Below are 21,780 nucleotides of genomic sequence, written 5' to 3' on the forward strand. Positions count from 1 at the left end.
TAGTAGCATAAGAGTGATATTGTAGCTGTGATGGTCCAGAAATTATGCGAGAGGCAAGGATTTGGAGATAAAAGTTAGACAAGCTCTCGAATGCAAGATTAATAATAGTAATAGAATTGCAAACTCTGAAGTCCTTCTGTAATCAAATACACAAAATAAGTACTTTTACTATGAAGGTCCAAATAAGATGGCATTCTTATTTACTCCCCTAGAAAATCCTTAACTGACAACTGTGGCCTGATATTCATGTGGTAGGCAACAGAAAAGATATAGGGACAATTTTTAAAAAATTCCTATATCATACAATATTATCATTAGAAACAAGGAATAAAAAAACCCCATGAATGCAAGTAGCCCTCAAAAGCATTATCTGCTCTGAGTGCCAGGGTATCAGACATGCAGGCTGTGTACACACATGCGTGGGATTCATAGATTCACAGATTGTAGAGTCGGAAGGGACCACAACGGATCATCGTGTCCGACCCCCTGCCCCTGGCAGGAAAGAGGACCGAGGTCAGATGACCCCAGCCAGGTGACTACCTAGCCTCCTCTTGAAGACCTCCAAGCTAGGTGATAGCACCACCTCTCTTGGAAGCCCATTCCAGATCCTGGCCACCCTTACTGTGAAAATTTTCTTCCTAATATCTAACCTAAATCCACTCTCAACTAGTTTACACCTGTTATTTCTAGTCACTCCCTGGGGCGCCTTAGTAAACAGTGTGTCCCCTATTCCCCGTTGACCTCCCCTAATAAATTTATAGGCTGCCACAAGATCTCCCCTCAGCGGTCTCTTGAGAAGGCTGAAGAGATTCAGCTCTCTCAACCTCCCTCCGTAGGGTCTATCATGAAGGCCATTAATCATGTGAGTGGCCCTCCTCTGGTCCTTCTCCAGATTCTCTGCGTCCCTCTTGAAGTGTGGTGCCCAAAACTGGACACAGTACTCCAACTGCGGCCTGACCACTGCCACATAGAGGGGGAGCATCACCTCCTTTGATCTATTAGTCATGCACCTGCTAATGTACAACAAGGTGCGACTGGCCTTGTTGACGGCCTCGTTACACTGCCGGCTCATGTTCATCTTGGAGTCAATTATGACTCCAATATCCCTCTCTGCCTCCCAGCTGCTGAGAAGGACACTCCCCAACCTATAGGTGTGCTTGGGGTTCCTCCTTCCCAGGTGGAGGACCTTACATTTATCTTCATTAAATTGCATCCTATTTCTCTCTGCCCATTGCTCCAACTTGTCCTGCTCCCTGCCCTCCGGTGTACTAACTTTGCCCCATAACTTGGTATCATCAGCGAACTTGGAGAGGGTGCTCTCCATGCCCTCGTCCAAATCGCTGATGAAGATCCTGAATAATATCGGTCCGAGGACCAAACCCTGTGGGACCCCACTGCCCACCTCCCTCCAGGCTGAGAAGGAACCATCCACCACCACTCTCTTGGTGCAGTCCCTAAGCCAGTTGGCCACCCACCTGACCGTGTAGGCATCCACTCCACAGTCTGCTAGCTTCCCAATGAGGATGGGGTGCGAAACTGTGTCGAAGGCCTTCCTAAAGTCCAGGAAGACGACATCAGCCTCAGCTCCCGCGTCCAGGCAGTGTGTGACCTGGTCCTTAACTATTTCAGAACTAACTGTAGGCGGACTGGTACCCTGTGGAGTTTGGTTCCCAAGGGACAAGTAGCAGTGGGACACCTTGTGCTGCTACTACTTGTCCCCGGGGAACCTGGCGCACAGCAGGTTACCCTAGGTGGGGTATGGGAGGCCGAGGCCAGCTCTAGGCTGGCTCCAGCAGCCTTACCTGGGGTCCTGGGGGCTTCCTGGGGCTGCAGCAGCAGTGATCCTGCTGTGCGGTGCCTGGCCAGCAGCTGGAGCACGGCTATGGCCAGCCAGGTTCCGGTTTTGAGCTGTGCATGCAGTCCCTGCATGCACAGCTTCCCTTTTTTCTGCAGGTTTTTTTTGCCCCCTAGATATCCAGGGGCCAACCCCCCACCCCGAAACCCCCACACTGCTCCCCTGCAGTGCAGAGAACAATGTGCGTGCAGTATGTGGTGCCACAGACCGCACAGCTGCACTCATCTGGACGCTACCAAAGAGTACAAAGCATCTGGAACAAAAAAGTTTCAGCACCTGGATCAGCCCTCCCACAGCAATATCCACCATCCTCTGTCCAGGCTGGTACCATAAATGTCTGACAAAAACTGGGCTCAACAGTCAAAGAATCAATTGCCAAAGGATTGTGAGATTAAATATATAGTCTTCTTTTACCACAAAGGGCCATGATGATAACAATGAAATTATTTTTACTCAAAATATCATGTGGAACTTCCTCAAAGCCTTGAAGAAATTAAAATAATCCATACACACCAGATCTATACTCCTAGCCAAAGAGACAATGTTTTTTTTTCCATAAAAGTGCCATCTATGCGACTATGCCAACTTAATTATGTGTTTAGTGTCTTCACTGATAGGATCCCGAAATAAGTTATCCATTATTTTACCCACGGTTGATGCCAGGCTAACTAGTGTATGTTGGCAGTCTTTAATTCCTTTGGAATTTCCCCATTTTTCCAAAGTTTATTCAAAATTAACATGAATTGTTCAGGGAGTTCCTCAGCTAGTTCCTTAAAGATTCTTGACAGTTCAGTCTTGTTGACTTGAAAATATTTCAGTTTAGCAGAGCCAGCCTTATCTCCTCCTCTGTTACACATTGTAAAACTTTCTACCACATCCACATATATCCTCCTGCTGTTACAAATATTGCACCAAAATATTAGACAATTCTACCTTTTCCATATCACTACACACAATTTGATCATATACACCTCACTACATACTTATAGCAAATATGTTTTTAAAATATCTGCTTATTGTCTTTATGGTTGGGGATTGTATCTTCACGTTTATCAGAGGGGATGCTATGGCAGTTATTTATTTTACTTAACTATTAAAAAGTGGTTCTGGTTAACAGGGATAGATAGATAAAATATTCCATTACTTTAACCCTCTCTCAACACAAAGTATTTTTACTAAAAAGTCAATTTTTATTAGCAATTGGTCTAAGAAAGCTCTGTGTCTCCAACTTCTTTTTTGATTTTTACTTCACTTATCTTTGGTTTCAAAAAGACCAACAACTGTAGAAAGAAAATTATGCTCAAACTTTTCCTTTCAGTTAGTCCTCAAGCCAGGGCCAATACTTGACTAAAATGGGCAAGTCACACAACTAAACCGAGTCTTTTTCACTTTACTTCTACTGTACTACCTTCGCTTTAGTAAATATACGACGCATCAAAACAGTGAGATGATGCATCGAACAATTCTGGAAAAGATACTTCCTACAAGTGCAGACAAAACATAAACCATATGGAACATTTTAGAGTCTAAATGTATGAGTAAAATTAAAGTCTAGTAACAAAACTAATTTAGAACCTGGACTCAAAAAGATAAGGGGGACAAAATAAAGTCTACAGTTTGGACCAACTCTTTTGATGTTCCTGCACAATAATTTCCCCCTAGAAGGGTTTCTAGAATATTTTCTCCCAAAGGTTCTGCCTATTCTAAACAAATGTTCATGCTTTCAAACTGGTACTCAGATATAGATATATCTATCTATCTGTCTATCTATCTATAAAAACCCAACAAGGTTTTAATCCATTTCAAGCTATCTTATGCCCATATTTTAACATTGATGATTTACAGAATTTTTCATAGAAAAGAATACACAGAGACATCTCAAAAAAAAAAAAAAAAAATCACTAGAGAATGATTTTTCTCCAGTCTTATCAAATTACTGTCCATTCAGACAAAATTACAAAATGAGAATCATTCCCATAAAGCAGAACCTCAAGGAATCTGTGTAACATGTTTAATATATTTTGTGGCAAATGAGACATATAATACTGCACCTAAAATTTTCACCGACGCAAGCCTAGAAGGTTGTTTTCCTAACCCAGGGGTGGGCAAAATGTGGCCCACCAGTCCATTCCATCCAGCCTGCAGGGCCCCTAAAAAAATTTAGAAAATTAATATTAATCTGCCCCTGGCTGCCTGCCATGCCCCCCTCGATGGCTTGCCAAAACTCAGTAAGCGGTCCTCCGCCCAAAATAATTGCCTGCCCCTGCCCAAACCCGTAATACAGCCCTACTCCATCAATATACAAAGAGGCAGGCAGTAGGGCTAAGCGAAGCTTCAGTGGCTGAATCTCCTGATCTGGTGAATCAAAAATCTGAATCTCCAAATCTGAATCGAATCAGAGGACCCTTTAATCTCTCCGAATCAAACTGGAACTGTCTGGATTGATTCGGAGAGGTTTGGAAAGATTTGGACATAGACACAGCTTTATATGTTTTTTTCTACGTACCTCTAGGTAGCAGGCAGCTTGTGAATGCTGCGATGCTGGGGCACATGGAGCATCCCACAGAAGCGCAGGGGCTCCCCAGAGCACTTGGCAGCCGACCCAGAAGTGGACCAGAAACACTTCCTGTCCACTTCCAGGTCTGATGGGGAGCGTGCAGGGGGCCCCTTGTGCCACCCCCCACCCCTCCACTGGCTCAGCGACTGGTGCCTCCTGGGTCTGGGGTGACACCTGGGGTCGCCCTGTGGCTGATCGCCAAGCCAAGGGTGCATGGAGGCCCTCCCGTGTGCTCCCAGCAGACCTGGAAGTGGACTGGAAGTACTTCCGCTCCACTTCCAGGTTTGTCGCCGAGTACATGGAGGGCTTCCCCACACTCCTGTGGGATGCTCCATGCACCCCAGCATCGCAGCCACCATAAGCCGCATGCACCTGCTACCTCATGGTATGTTGAAAAAACATATAAAGCTGTGTCTCCGAATCAGCATCGAATCTTCAGATTTGGATTCAGGCAAATTGAATCAGGGACAGTGAATCAAATCAATTAATCAAATCACTATCCCCGATTAGGGCTGAATCCGAATTGAATAGGGCCCACTTCGCGCATGTAGGCAGTCAGATCAAGAGACCCAGAGTCAAACTCTACTGTTGGTTATAGCTGCATGGGTTGTCTGGTCGTACGTAACAGAGAGCAGACCTGGACCATCACTTCTAGCTCCAGCTCCTTCAAGAACTGTAAGCAATTCCCCTAACTTGTCTGTGCCTCAGCTTCCTCCTCTGCATAATGAAGATTACAAACTGAGTTTAGGTTAAGTGCTTTAGCAAATGCTTTTCTACAAATTGATATCTTGAGAGCTATGGGTTTATGATTAGGGATATTTGCTTATATTTCAACAATATAATTACATACTAAATATAAAGTTTTAGTCTTTGTATAAAATTGCCTTAAACAGCTTAAGTGAAATACAAAAATATCTAAGTTGTTATGCCAATCACTGTTATGCAATTAAATTAAAATTCATGAAATGATCTGAAGTAGTTTAATTTTTCCACAGTAATGACATGGTAAATCAAACTTAGCTAGCATGTTTATTTTTAAACTACTTCAATCAGGGTTAAAAAATAGATATACACACAGTTTGCTGAACTTACATAAGGTACTCAAGTATCCCATTACACCACTTTGTCTATAAAAAACTGAAGGGAAAATAAAATACCAGGAGATAAGAGTAGACCATCTTCCCAGATGTGAACTTAGAAAAGCAGCCTACTGAAACCCAAACCACAACATACTACACTAACATTTCCAATGACTGTAAAACCTTGAGCCTATGAAGAAATTATTATAAAAAGGCATGCACTAAATTGCTAGAATCTAATATGAAAGTGTATGTGGGAAGAGGTGTGGGGGGGGGGGGTGGTAAGGAGAAGGAAAAACCTGTATACAAGGACAGCTTATTTAAAACTGCAAGAGTTAGGAACAAAAGTGCAAAAAAAATCTAACAAGGAAGCCATATGGAAAATCCCTCAGCTACTTGTTAGGTTGCCACTGAAGGCAAAATGTGAAGTCTACTGAGACTACCTACAGCCTCAGAAGAAAATATTCCACACCTCTGCTTGCTCCATTAGCTCAGTGCTCTTGGGAGTCTACGAGGGTACAGCAGGGACAGGTGATTATTTTCTGGTGCCTTGGCTAAAAATACAACTGAACACAATGACTTATTTACAACCCTATGGAGAATACAGTAAGCAACAGGTAGTTAATACATCAGGTCCCAATACTTCTAATGCTATAATAACAAGAATACTTGATATACAACAGAACATCTTGAAAAGATATTCACAATTAGTTTCATCAAGAAGTAAAAAACTTTGTCCTGTAGCTCCCAAAAATGTAATAAAAGTATTATTAATGATATTTAAGTGTTTACTATTAAATATTTGCTGATATCTAAAGGCAAAAAAGTGTGTAATTATGGTTAAAAGCGAGTGCCATTCTGCATACAAGTCACAAATTTGTATTACCAAATCAGGCCTTCACTGCCTGAACACAACAGGCAGCATTGTATTCATTTGGGTAAATGAGATTTTCAAGGCAATTAAATTCTTATCAGCAAATATGTCTTCAGTTTAGCTACTGAGAGTTGTGGATGATGAAGGTTAAACTTTACAATATAGTTATTCTCAGTTCTTCCTCTTCAAAGTTGTGGCCTGGACAGCCCTAACATATGAAGACAAGCTACATCTAAAAATAAAGATGGAAATAGTTTGCAACAGGTCCTGCTGAAATTAGACTTCAAAGAGTTAACCATGCCTGCCTCCGTTTTAAAGAAGGCCTAAAAAGATGTAGAAAAAACTCCACCCGAAAGCTTGTGAAGGCTGCGAGTCTTATGGCAACATATATATCTGCATCACTACCACTAAAGGATTCACCAGAAAAAACAGCAGAAATGGTACAAAACAGCTCATCTTCCTCATCAAAACTAAAACCTCTTTCATGGAGAGGGGCTGAAACCAAGCAATCTTGGAAACAGACAAATATGAATATCAATACATTTAGCTTGGTTGAAGGAAACTACAGTAAAGGTATCGTATTGATTAAAAAGGTTCCTCCATAGGACCAATACACTGGAATTTGAAATACTGAATCCAGGTTACAATGTCTCCATCTGCAAGGCCATATTTGATGGAGGGCATCTGCTGAAACAGAGGACTTCCAGGGATTACAATAAAGTGAACAAATGGTTTCAAAAGTAAAAATGCATTCCTCCATGAGGCTAGGGAATTCAGGAAGATTCTGTGCATGGATAAAAATGTTCATTTCTCCCAAACAGGAATGTCAGGAAAACAATAGTTTTAGCTGGTAAAAACCAATGATCATTTAGGCGAGCGGTACTCAACCTTTTTCCCTGAATGGCCAAACAGGCAGTGCCTGGTCCATCCACTGGCCAGAATGTGGTTCTGATCCAGCGCTCAGGTCCAGAGCAGCAGCCACCACCTGGCCACGCAGAGGAGCGGCAGGGCGGCAACCCAGCATGAGCCCCATGGAGGGTGGGGAAGTGGGGGTGGGTTGGAGGGGAAGGGACGTGACCCAGCCCCATGGGGAAAAAGGGGACACGGGTTGCCCTGTGAGGGGGCATGGCCTGGACCTAGGAGGGGGAGGGGGTGCAGCCGAGCTCCAACCAGGTGCACAGGGCTTGGCGTTTGGGAATTCGGCAGCAGGGAGGGTAGCCATATTAATGGCCACCACTTCCCTGCTGCCAAATTTCCTGACCCATGGGGAGCCCACAGATCGGTAGTTAAGCATCCCTGGTTTAGGCTGTCTGTTCCAGGAGCGTGACAAAATAAAGATTTAATAAAAATTCATGATAAAACCATAATTCTTGAAAAAGGACATAACGTGATAAGAAGCCAACATGAGCATGTTGGTCATATTCTTGAAGGAGCTGGAAGAAGAAAGACACCCTGAACTTTCTTCAGAAGGATCTGCAGAGAGACACTGTATGGAAGCCTTGAAGGACCAGTGAAACGTTTCTATAAATATAGTTTCAGATCTGGAAATACATGGGGGTTTTGTATAAGTATTCAATAACGTAGCCTTAGACTGCTGCTTTGCAATAGAAGCTAGATACAGAGGAAGCAATATGCTACTGAAATGTTACACTGCAAAATTGATGGAGGAGGAGGAGGAAAGACTACTTCGAAAAGTTTTACATTTCCTTTAAATTCAAATATTTGGGAATCATTTCATCTCTGGTCATTCACAAATTATGACCCAAAGCCTGTACAGAATTAAGTGGAAGGATAGATAGTTTTTAGCAAGTGGAAATGAAAACAAGAGGAACTTAGAAAGGCATGAGTTACAGGCCACTGCCATTACTTTTTGCCAAAACTTATGGTTAAAACACCATTACTACCACAAAAATAAAAATTAAAAGAAATTGGTCCCAAAAATGCTAACAATTTATTTGCAGCATACATTAAGCTTTAAGTGCTGTTCTATTTCTCCTTTTTGCTTCTCAGATCACATCAGTCATGCTTACTGTACTATTCACAATCATAATTATTGCCCTCAAAGCTGACTACAACTAACATTCTGTACTAGGTTAAAAACTGCCTATGCATACTTAAAAAGCTCAGTGAAATTTAAAGCTCAAAACCAAAGTGAATTTTATTGCTATATTTCTGGACAGGTCTCCTAATCTGTTGTACTGTAAGGACTTAATAAATCAAATAGTTTCTGACTCGCGCGGATGTAGTTTAAAAGGAAGAGTTTACCATAGCCGTTCATCAGAAAACTGCAACATTTAAATACAAGCACAAATGTCAAACTACAAGGCCAGGAACAATAATTCAGAAGACAAAGAGTTTTCTTTACTTGTGACAACACAAAACTGGCAGTTTAACAACTGTTTTTACCAGCAGGATTTTCCCCCCCCTTAAATAAATAAACATGCATAACTTGCCATCCAAAGTACTGTTATTCTTTCCTCTATAGCTAAAAGCTAGCAAATTTTGCAAGGGAGGCTGAATCACCAAGCCAATCAATTTAGAAATAAAACATTCTTGCTAGCAATACATGGCTTTTAAAAAATGAAGTCTGCATCTTCAATAGCAGGCTTTAGTTTCGCTACGTACAATTGCACGAGTCTTCTACAAGCATGCAGGAAACAGGCAGGATTACCCAGCTTTAAAGGAGCTGTCAACTGTTTCAATGTTTCAGCTGTTTATGGGATACAGTATTTTAAATTAATTCATACAAATCAGCTCAGTTCATATTGTTAATATATGCTTAGGGACAGCACCGGAGCCTACAAATCAATGTATTCTTGTTCCACTGACTTTGGTGAGCCTTGGATCATTTCCTCACCTGCTCATGTTCAGCAGAGGACGTCAACATCTGTAGACCAAATTGTGTCACAGGACAGAAACTGCGTACCACCAGTGAGTGGTTCTGGAGGCTTGCCGGTGGAATATGTTTAGACACACCCCTGGCCCAGGAGATCGTAATGTACAGCGTTTCTTTTTGTCCCAGGGAGCCTCTCATGCACCAGAGCTCAAGACCCACAATAGCAGAAATGGAAAAATATGATAGAGAAGGATGACCTGGAAGTCAAAGCTGCACAAACTGCCCAGCTCACACTGCCACTGGTATATTGGCAAAGATATCCTCTACCTATACCTTCAAGGAACATGGGGGGAAAAACAGGACAGAGTTTTGTGCCCACTTTATAACAGAAAGGAAAAGTAATTTTAATGCTGTCATTTCTTTGAATCTAGGACTTCATCTTCCTAGGAGAGGTAATTTTTTTCTCTTCCAGAAATTACAATGTTTTATTAGAAGTTCAGCTCTTGCATAGCTATACCACAGCATGCAAGCTCCAAAGAACTGTTTTGGGTTTTTTTTTTAATTTAAATCAGATATAGTTGTCTTTCAAACTTAAAGAAATGGAAGATAACATTTAACTTTCATAAACAGCAGTTGCAACCATTGCAAGATGCATGCAGTACCAAGTTTTTATCATAATATTTACCCAACTGATACACTGTCCGTTTATGATTGTGTAACAAGCCTTGTCAAAAGACAACCGTGTCAATTCTTAGGACAAGGTTTATAATAAATAGCAAGAAATTCCCTCTGCCTGTATTCATCCACCCCCTATTTCACATTCCACAATATAAACCCCATCAGAATCCATGACTAGTTAACTAAGTTTGAACAGGATTTTTAGGAGATCTTTAAGAAAAACCTCACAATCAAACATCTTCTTTCTGTGCACAATAACACTTCTCTCTGTTTCAGACAACAGTAACTAGAAAAATATGTTCTTTGCCTTCAGTTAGCAGGAAGTCTTTGGCCACCTAAATTGACTCCAAAAATTAACACCTTGTGAGTTTTATTTGGCCACCAGAAAAAATTTGTTTCTGTCAACAGTGTAGAACCAGATAAAGTCACTTTTATGTTTACTGGCAACGAACTGACATGACCATTCTGAAAAAGATTATATTTGTACACAGTCCTAAACGAACTGTGAAGACGGAGAAACAACATTCATGGGCATCACGTGCTGTCTGTAACTAATAGGTTTTAAAAGACTCAGGTATAAATATTATGTTCTTTCCCTTTGTCATAACACTTATGTTTCTGGACAGAGAATATATAGGAATTACTGGAACTTTGGTTCTGCTTTCTAAAACTTATTCTTGTTTATTTTGGTGATTTTAAAGAAAAAAATACTTGATTTCTAAAGACAGGCGTAGCAAGTTATTTAACGATTGTGCATGATAGGAAGCTCTCTGGTAGAGGGCAATATGTACTGAGAGATGGAGCCATTTATTTCAATATGTACTGAGAAATGGAGCCATTTATTTCTAAGTCACTTTTTTTTTTAAAGCCAGTCCAGATTGATACTGACCATGCATTTTTACTAACTGATTGCTATTCACAGGCCTTTATGAAATGACTGGGTGCCACAATCTAATTTGTTGTTGTCCAGAATAGACAGTCACTGATATTCACATTTGAACTGTCTATCTCCATGCCCCATCAAACAGATTTTAAATTGGGTGTGGGCAAGAGGGCAAAGACAGGGAATTCCAAAACTTTAAAGGATTGATTGGTTTATGTCTTAATTTCTTTTGAATAAATGGCAATAGGAAATTCATACATGATCTGTGTCATAGCAGTGAAAATTGAGCTATTCAATACAGCTTCTTACATCAGCTTTAATAAGCAATAATTTGCCTCTCTATCAAGCCTTTCTATTCAGTACCTTGAAAATATCAGCTTGTGCAAGAGTTAAGCATAATCCTAACAGGGCATTACTTGTGGGGAAACTGAGGCACTGAAGGGTTAATTGATCTATCCAAGGTCACACAGCAAGACTAGCTGAACTAGAAATACAACCCCAATCTACTAACCACAAAGCCATCTTTCCCTTGTCATCCTTCCGAGTGGATTTCATATAAATATCTTACTTAACAGTGTCTCATTTCTGCTCAGATATTTCCACTTTTCCCAATACTTCTCCCCAAAACTCTACCAAATTCTCCATGACCCCTGCTTACTTTTCTTCTTTTTTTTTTTTTTTTTTTTAAAAAGGCATATAAAACACTGACCCCATCTCCTAGACCCTATCAACTACAACTACAGCCAGGACAGAGGGAAAAGGTTATCAGAAAGCAATGCAGGAACATCATCTTCCCAGATGCACTGGGATCACATTTTTTGCCCCCTAATCCCAATTACAGCATTAGATAAGCCCTCTTCTCCACCTGCCCCATTTTCTTCTCCAATTGTTTTAGTCCTTTCCATTTTGCCAGAGACAAGTGCATGAAATCCTGCACAAAGCCAGACAGAGAAGGATCGTGTCAGCTCCATTCTTACCATTTATTTGAAAAATGCAACATGCAGCAGCACAGACCTGGTCCTCGGCACAATTCTCATGAAAAGATGGTTTCAAATGTTGGAGGAGGGAGGGAAGGAAAGGAAGGGAAGTCACAGGCTTCCTGCCATTACTAGCCAGATTTAAACCCTTGCAAATCACAAGGGGCCCTGTTGTTGTCAGTCTTGTGGCGATGAGAAAGATTTGGTGGACGTGAAGTCCAAATTATTCTCCAAGCAAAGAGGGGGCACACTGGAAGGACAGAACAAGGAAATTGTACTCTTGCTGCCCACGACATAAATGCTTGTATAGATGATTCAGTCCACAGCTTGACAAAATTTAACCCCTTCCATAAGCACTCGCAGCAGTAAGGCTAATGCTGGGCACATCCAAAATCTCACTTCACAAAGATTTTTGTTGGCAGCTATGTCCTGCTTCTCCAGTATCCCATGACTGTTCACCTACACAGCACCACTTTACTTTCCCTACTTCCCACCTGCAAAAGACAAACATTTTTGCTGTTCCTAACCAGGCTGCACATTACAAGAACAATTTTTGAAGCAGTCTTTATTGTAGTTAACTTGGCTAAAACTTTAACCACCCTCAAATTCATCTTAATGTAGTTAACTATTAAACATGTTAATTACTTGGCACATCCGATTCCTCATTATTTATCAACTAATTAATTAGCTCAACAATCAAGAAATTAAATCCCAGAGGACAATTTTATAGTTTTGTGGAACAATACTTAGTTAAAATGCTACACTAAGGACATAAGGCCAGGTTTCTCTGAGTAGCTTGGGACAACTACCACAACACAATTCAAGGCAGAAGTTATTTAACTGTTACAGTAAGCTAGCATACTTTGTATTGGATTGGCTGCTTAACTAGCAGAATTTTTTTTTTTTTAAATAGCTCACACAAAGAAAAAAAACTATTTTTTTGATCCATTAAGTTATCTACTTCATACTTAGCATGTTAAAACATTTTTACATGTATTTTCTGCTTGTCGCAGAGGCAACCAAAACAGGGACATCCAAATTTTTGACAGCACTATCAAACTTTTAAGCCATGTGACATGACTAACCTCAGTCACTGGAGAGAATTAACCATTGCATCCCTGTATGTGGGCAGCAAAAGGAATTCTAGTGGATCTCTATGCCAAGGAATAAATAACAACTTGTAACCTCCACTGTATTGCAGTCAAACTATCGGAGACCACTCACATGAACGAGGATTTGCTATACACATATATATGAATGAGGGCTATATACTTGAGGAAACGTGTTATTTAGGACAAAAACAGAATCTTCTTAACAAATAGAAGCTAAAAATATTGAGCATCACCTTACATTACAAGGCAGTCCAAACTTTCTTCCAAAAGACTGCCTACCTTATGCTGAACTAGTATATAGAGATCAGGAGGAAGTATTGTGCAGGTTCCTTGGCTAAATGTTTAGTTCAGAAATTCTTACTCAAGAATTAACTACTTCAAGACTAATGAATTTGCCTAAATGAAGAAGATTCACACACTAAATAACTAAAAATTAAGTTATTAAACAATACAAAAAACATATTATGATAGGGGCGGGGGGAGGGGGGAAAGAGATGAAGATACAACACAATTCAACAAAAGTATGCTGTACTTTGAAATTTCAATACCTGAACATTAAGTCAGAATTATAGCTATTACAACAGCACACTCCTCCCTTGGGCAGGTTTTGGAATATGCATCTAGAGAGATTGTCTATACACATAAACAAGATCCCAGAGGTTTTTCCCACGTTCCCAGACTCGGGTGAAAAAAAGAAAAGAAATAAGCTTAAAAAACCCAGTAAACACAAATCCTTTTAGCCAAAATTTCCACCAATTTTTCTAGCTAGTTAAAGCTGAAGAAGACCAAAAGGAAACTTTTCAGATAACTGTACAGCTCTATTAGGATGCTATTTAACAATATGATTCAGTTAGTCTAAGGTGCACCTCTACTTTGCATTCTGCCTGATATGTAAAGTTAGAAAGTAATAAGGGCTTTGCCTAAGATTACATTCCAGTGAAAACTGTCAAATAATTGAACAGAGGTCTTCAGGTAGAAACATAAGAAGCTTTCAGAAATGCTATAACACCATCAATCTAACCAAACAACAGAGTAAAAAAGAAAAAAGAAAGACAAAAAGAAAAGAAAAGAAAAGAAAAGAAAAGAAAAGAAAAGAAAAGAACCTAGTACCCCAAAACTTCACAAATCAGAGCATAATGAAGACAGAACAAATATGATATTTGTTTTGGTAAGTAAAGAAAACTGTTCATGTGTACTCTAATAAGAAAGATTGTTTATAGCTGTATGAACCAATGTGCTATAGCAAAGATAAATCAGTGTCAGCCATGTTGTGAAAGAAAGTGTAGTAAAAACTTAGTCCTAATCAAGTCTGATACATGGAGCCCCAATCAAATAACTGTATAGCAATCTCCCATATTTATTTTGGGACACTGCTCCCAACTAAACAGCATATCATAATATTTATTATTCCCCCCTAGCATACACATTCAAAGTCCATCAGTCCTAATATTAGGAAGAAAATATACTAAGATTCAATGCAAAACTAACCCCTCTTGTATGGTACATACATCAAGAAGTATGTGGTGAAAATAAATAAAGGTACTTACTCAGCATTAAATCCATTCACATGCAAGATCCTCATCTGTTTGACTATTGTGCTTTTACCGGATTCACCAGCACCTAGAAAATGAAAGTAAATCAGTTTCAGATGGAAACATGAGTGATGCAGCAGCACAGCACACTTTTCTCTTCAGGGGCAAACCTAAAAAAATGAATTACTCAGCACAAGAGCAAAAAAGTGAAGGAAAAAGAAGTAATTGTCACTGGAAGCTGCAGCTGTAGCTAAAAATAAATGCCCAGCTCAAGTCATGTGTCAGATCCAAATCTTGGATCATTTCACTGTCCATTTTTCCAGTTCAACGTTAAAAGCAGATTGAGGGGCCTGGAGGAACAGAGAGGTATAACTTCAAAATGCTGTGGAGAAGAGGAAAATGAAAGGTCTGAATCTACTTATTTTGTCACCACACACTAGTGAACAGAAAGACCAAAATGGAGTCCCCGTTAGATTACAGTGTTTTTCAATGAAAACCTCAAAATCTTTTCCATTAAAGTTTCTTTCACACAGTAAAAAAACCCCTTTAATTTACACCAGATATGGAAATTATTACCTGAAAATGGATAGCAGCCCCTTGTTCCTCCACTCAAAGAGCTACATAAAATCCCCTTCCTCCAACCTCAGTCTGCATCCTGTAAGCAAACTCCCCATCCTTTCCACATGCTCCAAACCACTCACAGCCCAATGGGTTGCAGAGAAGGCCCTCTCCAGACTGCATTGTCTGAGCAGCATCCCCCCCACCCAGCCTCTTCCTCCGTCTCCACACACGCTCTGAACTGCAGAGAAAGCTCCTTCACTTTTAGCCAGCTTCTTACAAGCAGCCCCGTTCTCTCTCTGCCCCACTGCTTACACCCCTACCAAAAAAAACACCTTCTAGTCTGCACGTTGCGCCCGCTCTCTCTGCATATGAAAAGGATTCAGCAACAAAATTCAATTGAACCATCCCCACTCACAGATCAGTGGCTTTCTATGCAAAGCAGACAGACATTTTTTGCAGGAGTTAAACCCTGACCTGGCAAAATATACACGCAGATGCTCTTTCGCATCTTTCGGCTGCTTGTTTTCCCATGCTGTTAGCCTGGGTCTAACCAAGAGAAAGCTTATACACAACTCGACAGGGTGGGTTCACAGAGGCACAGTTTGTTTTTAAGATGCCAGGCCTTCCCCAGCACATACTAACAGCAAGCACAAGCCTCCATTTTGAGCCTCACATTCAAAACTGTATTTTACAGTTTTATTTCAAAGTTCATTTTCTATCTATCACACTAACTTCTGCTCTCTTCTTTCCCTTCCCCCTTCTACATGGATTCCCTCCCCCCCAAGACCCTCACAATCCAGTCCTCCTTCCAGACAAGGCTCTCTGGGCATTTTGCTGCCCTAATGCCAAGCCTCACTCCTCTTTTTGTCCCCCTTTTCAATGACTCATGTATACAAGCAGGCTAAGAATAGCTTCTGCCCATCATTTTGCAGGTAGGTGAACATTAAGCCTTACTGGGCCATTACAGCAAACACAGATACAAACTACAGCATGCAATTAGGACATGCATCAAAACCAATCAAAAGGACAAATGTTTCCAGGTAAGAGATAGACTGGGTTTTCACAGTTGGAAATAGCCTAGACAGTGCAGTACATGTTGTATGTCCTATGATACTTCAGCAGATTGATTAATAATAAACACATTTCCCCTGCAACTTTATGTTAGACAGATTTCAACATTTCACATCAATTTCTGATCAATTTCTTATTCTTTGTATTTTTTTCTTGAAAAAATATCATAAAAGTATGTGTGTCACTGACACGACAGAGTCTGAAACTTCTTTTAGTCAAATAAAACATCTAGGGACTTATATAAAGCATTATACATTGGTCTGAGTAAGCCCGTTTCCACAATTTGTTGACCACTATGGGACAATAGGGGTACATTAGGGCCCTGTTCTTGCAAACACTTTTCACATGTGCTTAAAATATACTACCATGGGTAGACCCACTGATTTCCATGGGTCTGCTAACTGTAGGGGGGAAAAAAGCAAGCACACACCTCTTCACAGCATTACAGATCCATCCAGCAGAACGTACTGAACTGCACAGTTTTATTCTGAATGCATTTACAACACACTCTAATATTAATTATTTTGTGCTTGCAGTGCTCCTCATTTGCCAACTGCAAGTGCTTTACAAAGAAGAGTAAGTCTAGCATACCACCACAGACAGCCTTTTTTACGATTAATGTATGTACGTTATGGGTTTCACATAATACATGACAGCTACTGTTTCAAATCACATCTAGGTTGTTCACAGAAAAAATAAATGTGAAGAGACCTTTTTTGATCATCATAAACCGCCACAAATTTTCATTTTTATAAGTATCTGAACCATTTTCAGCTACCAAAGCTAAAAAAAAGGCATATCAAAACCAACAGGCTTCTATTTTTGAGATCTGTTACTTATTTAAGCCACCAAACTGATTTTTGAGATTTCCCTTTATGCACAGCATTCAGCCTGAGATACGGGAGACCGGTTTCCCTGAAACTGAAAGCCAAGCTATACTGAAAAGAGGGGTTTTCTCCTGAGAACACTGGCAGACCCTTCAGGGCTGCAGATGCTGCTGTAATTCTCCTAGTAATTTCTCCATTTATGTCAAGCCTCGTCCCTTCTTCAAATTAGCACATGAAACATTTCACTAACAGTAACTTATTAAGTCTGTACCCCCGAAAAATTAATTTAAGATGTCACCAGAACCAATTCAGTTTTACTGAGGCCTAACCTATCCTCCATACTAAAAATCCCTCAATACATTCCCAAGCAATACACTCACATAGGAGCAGAAATTGCCAGGATCTGTTATGCCACATCTTAAAATCTATTTTACCACAATAGGACTGCCTGGGAAACAGTTTCTTGTTTGTTCTTTGTTTTTAACACTGGGCCCTTTCAACACCCGTTCAACCTGCATTTCTAAATTTATCTGCCAAAAACCAAAGCACATGCAAACAACTGGAATCAGCTGTTAAAATAATCTATCAAGACATACACCCCTTCCCCAACACACTCAATCCTCAGCTTATGCAGCACGAAGAAATAACATGCCAAACGAGACAGAGGACAGCGTATGTGTCCATGACCCTGTTAGTAACAGCCCATTACCCACCGCAACCCTGACATTACACTACACAGCTTCCCCTCCGCACACATGGCCCCCACCCCATAACTGCCCGTCTTGTTCCTCTTCAGGATTAACATCCCTGCCACAGTCGCCCAAAATACTTTCCTCCTTCCTCTTCTCCAGCCCAATATCCTCCCCACCCCCACCCCTTCAGAGGCTATTTGCCACTACCTCTCCTCCCCACCCTGGGGTGTAAGATTCATAGATGTCTGGGTCAGAAGGGACCTCAGCAGATCATCGAGTCCGACCCCCTGCCCAGGTTAGGGAAGAGCGCTGGGGTAAAGGAAAGAAAGAGCGCTGGGGTAAAGGAAAGAAAGAGCGCTGGGGGGCATTTACAAGAAGAGTAAGGTGCATTTATTTCCATTCGAAGGAGGAGTTCCTCCCAGCCCCTTTCCCCAACAGCCAGTTGTGGGGGAGGCCAAGTTCTCCCTTGCACCGCAGCAGCAAGAGCTGGAGTAGGCCCCGAGGACCTGCCAGCTCTTCTGGGAAGCCTTTTCCCTGCATCATCTCCTCCCTGCTGCCCTCCAGGCTCCCTCCTGGCCGGGGGCTGCGGGTCATCCCACCAAGAGCCGCCTCTCCCCGGCCCCGGGCCCCCCTTACCCAGCAGCAGCAGCCGGTGCGTGGCCCGATAGACCTGCTTGTCCTTCTGCAGCTGCTTCTCGATTTTCTTGTTGGCCTCGCGCTGCGCCTTCTCCTCGTTGCGCTGATCCTCCGTCTTGCTGTTCCCCAGGCAGCCCATCTTGGGGCGGGGGGCCGGGGCTAGGCCGGGGGAAGGGAGGGAGGGAGGGAGACGCTCTCCCGGGCTCCCCTCCTCCTCCTCCTGCTGCTGCTGCTGCTGCTCCCCGCTCACGCGCTGCTGGGGCGGCCGCTGCCCGGCGCCGCAGACATGGAGCGCGGAGCCGCCGGGGGGGCCGACGGCGATGACTTTGCTCAGCTGGGCCTCCTCCTCCTCCTCCTGGCTGCACCCCCCGCTCCAAAAATACCGGAGAAACGTGGGGGGAATAAAAAAAAAAAAAAGCACCCCCCCTAAAAAAAAAAAAAAAAAAAAAAAAAGCAGGAGGGGAAACCCCCCCGCCCCCCGGTTCTACAAATGTCTCGTCCTCGCTTCTGGATCTGGATCCGGATCCGGGCTTTTCCTCGCCGCCGCTTCCTCCCTAATGGTGGCTTTTCCAATCCGAGCCCCCACTCCCCGCGCTTGCTTTTTTTTTTTCTTTTTTTTTTTTTGTAATTTTATTTTGAGGGGGGGAGTCCCCTCCTCCAGCCGCCGCGGGGCCGGGGCCGGCGGGTGGGTCCGTCCGGCGCCCCCTCCCTCAGGCCGCGCTTCCTCCCCGCGCTCGCATCGCGCCCGGGTTTTTTATTTATTTTTTCTGGAGAGCCGGAGCGGGCGGCGGGGTGGGGCGAGCCGCACACACTGAACCCTGGGAGCGGAACCGTTCACATGATGCCCCCACGTCAGGAGCGCCGGAGCAGAGGCGCCCTCTTCAAACCCCGGCTGCTCCCTCCGCGCGCTGCAGGGCAAAGCGCCCGCGCCCGCGCCTCTGCGGGGACCGCTGCGCTCCCTGGGTCAGGCCCTGCCATCCGCCCTGCCTTGTGCCCCACAGCCTGCCAGGAAGATTTGAGCTTTCTCCAAGGATTTGAGCTGGACTGATAAAAGAGCAGGTTTACCCAAAGAAAACTGCGCTACAGGCCGTGCCTAGTGGGGCATGTGCCCCTCCCCGGAGACCGGCTGACACTGCTGTTGGCATCCGCAGGTGGTCATCACTCGCCACCTTCTGCCCCCGTCACTGCTGGCACCGCCGTCCCCGCGCAGGCCACTCTTGCCGCCGATGGCACCGCAGGCGCCTGGGGGTGGTTCCCACTCAGGACACCCTCGCCACTGATGTCATGGTGACCGCCTGCGGGCAGTCCCTGCTCGGGCCACCCTCGCTGCCCACAGCACAGGCACCTGCAGGCAGTCCCCGCTCAGGCCACCAGTGCCACCGATGTCACTGCAGCCACCTGTGGGGCTGTCCCCACTCAGGCAGCCCTCGCTGCCGTCACCGCGGCTGCCCCCACTTGCTGCCACCACCACCGCTGCCACCTGCGGGCAGGCTCCGTGGCCCCCCTGCCTCAAGAGGCACAAGTCATTCATGTTGTCTGCCTTTGTCCTTAGAGCGACACTCCGTAGACCCCTGTTAAATCTTTCCGCCTTTCATCATGCAGGCAGTCCTTCGACTTATGACACCATTGGTTCCTGAAAACCGTGTCTTAAGTCAAAACATCATAACTCGGAACCAGTTTTCCCATCGGAAACTGTTATAAATGGGGGATTAGTTCCTGAACCAAGGCCTGATACCCTATTTTCACCCAAAATAACCCAGAATTTTGTACTCAATTATAGACGAGTAACATAGCTACATTAATGTATTCATATTGTGAATAGCAATCATATTTATTTGGAAGGACTTTGATGGACTGTTTGAAGGGCCTTTGACCAGAGTCTTCTCAGGAGTCTTGGCTGCAGGTTTTTCTGGAGTCTTGTCTGCTTTCTTAAAGAAAATGTCCGAGGAAGTTTGGACAGATGTTCTCCAGGGAGATGGGCAACGCAGTGAACTTGTTTACTGGCGCCGTGGCGTCACATCAAGCATTGTAAAGTTGAAGCTGAGGTCAGGAAGTTGAAACAGGGTGTCCATTTATAAATGTTGTAAGTGCAAAACATTGTAACTCAAAACATTGTAAATGGAGGATTGCCGGTATACAAATGGATATGCATCTTCTCTTAGAAGCATGACTCATGCTGAAAGGCAGACTGAAGTACTGACAGGACCCGGGGTTTTCAGGTTGATTACAACTCATAAACAGTATGCGTTTCTTCACTGACCAGTGCCGCAGGCCCAAAAGCAATTTGTTTAATAAGTAAGCCCCTGCTCAGAGAAGTCCTCACCCCAACTACTCAGTTACATACAAGCAGGACTTGTGGTAGAGGCGATATCTTTTATTTGACCAATTAGATTTTTGCACACAAAAAAACTGCAAGCTTTTGGACACAAACGCCCTTCCTTCAGGCATAGGACAAAAGACTGTAAAAGTTCCCCTGGGCAAAAATTAAAGTTCATATTTCATAGGAGAGTTACTAGTTACGTGTACATCTTTTTTGGTTATTGCACTGCGAACCTTTACCTGATGACAGAAAGGCCCAGCTTCCACACACTTGTGCCTGGGAACTTCATTCACCAGCCACTTATAGATGAATAAAGCTACGCATCTGAGCATTTGCAATCTCATGCCTGTATGCCTTGATCTGGCAAAGACCACATGGGTGTAGGGATGTAACTTTTAAGTATGGAAATAGTTCCACTGAAGTAAACAGGGAAATTTCAAGTTTCTGTTCCTGTTTTAAGTTATGTAGATGGCCTTACAGTACATCTTAACAGATCCCATCTCTTTTATATATGGTTTTGCGTTTTGTAGAATATTGAATCCCCAAACTTTCTAGCAAGATATTTGTTTAGGCTCTAATCCTACAAGCTGAAGCTATGTAGGTCCTGACTTCAGCAAAACTTCATGGAGCTGTCAGGTTTTGCTTATAGTGGAGGACCTTATAATGAACCCCTTACCTGGCTCCTTTAAAGAAATGGTCATCATTATTATAAACCTACAAGTGTTTATGCATCTGATCAACTCTGTAAGTAATGTAATGTATTCAAAATTAAGTATTTAAATGTCTTTATGATCAAGGCTTATTGCAGTAGCACCTAAAATTCTGCCTAACTCTTTGTTCCTTCTTTTGGCTTTTTACCAGCAAACATTGCTCTCAAACTTTTGCAATAGCCTGGTGCAGAAGCAAAAATATTTGGCACAGAAGCTGAAGTTGTCAAAACACAAACGGGCATGTTACTGTCAGCTCTGTTCAAAACACAAGGAAAAAAAATAGTGATTAACAAATGAAAAGATGATAGATAACAAAAAACAAACAAACTGTAAGTTTCTATGATGTATTAAAACATGCAGCAAAGCATTCAAACACACAAGATTATCTAACACGTACAGTGCCAGTTCAGTGTGCATGCTAACTGACTTTCTAAATGTGCTACTACTCTTTTCTCCTTGGGATTAGTGAAAATGTTTATGCCTTATTCAAAGTTTTCCAAATGAGGAAATATTTTCCAAATGAGGATAAATAAAGTTCTCCATAATTACATTATTTCAGGGTGCATCGAGTGACAATGCT

At 42.6% G+C, this 21,780-nt stretch overlaps 1 protein-coding gene across 3 annotated transcripts in view; it reads right to left on the reverse strand.

Moving 5' to 3' along the window:
- The window catches only part of GNAS (GNAS complex locus), a 211,838-nt gene that overhangs the window by 117,361 nt on the left and 72,697 nt on the right, over positions 1 to 21,780 (reverse strand). Inside the window, exons 1-2 of one of the 3 annotated variants that reach the window (XM_059713230.1) lie at positions 18,171 to 18,958; positions 14,399 to 14,471 (exon numbers count right to left, since the gene is read on the reverse strand). In XM_059713230.1, coding sequence (XP_059569213.1) covers positions 14,399 to 14,471; positions 18,171 to 18,309 — 212 coding nt within the window. In that variant the 5' untranslated portion in view covers positions 18,310 to 18,958. Of the gene's footprint in view, positions 1 to 14,398; positions 14,472 to 14,959; positions 15,023 to 18,170; positions 18,959 to 21,780 lie in introns of those variants that run through there. The other 2 variants (XM_059713231.1, XM_059713228.1) reach the window with 2 other exon arrangements.

The sequence above is a fragment of the Alligator mississippiensis genome, chromosome 9, assembly GCF_030867095.1.
Source record: "Alligator mississippiensis isolate rAllMis1 chromosome 9, rAllMis1, whole genome shotgun sequence".
In the NCBI taxonomy this organism is placed as follows: domain Eukaryota; kingdom Metazoa; phylum Chordata; order Crocodylia; family Alligatoridae; genus Alligator; species Alligator mississippiensis.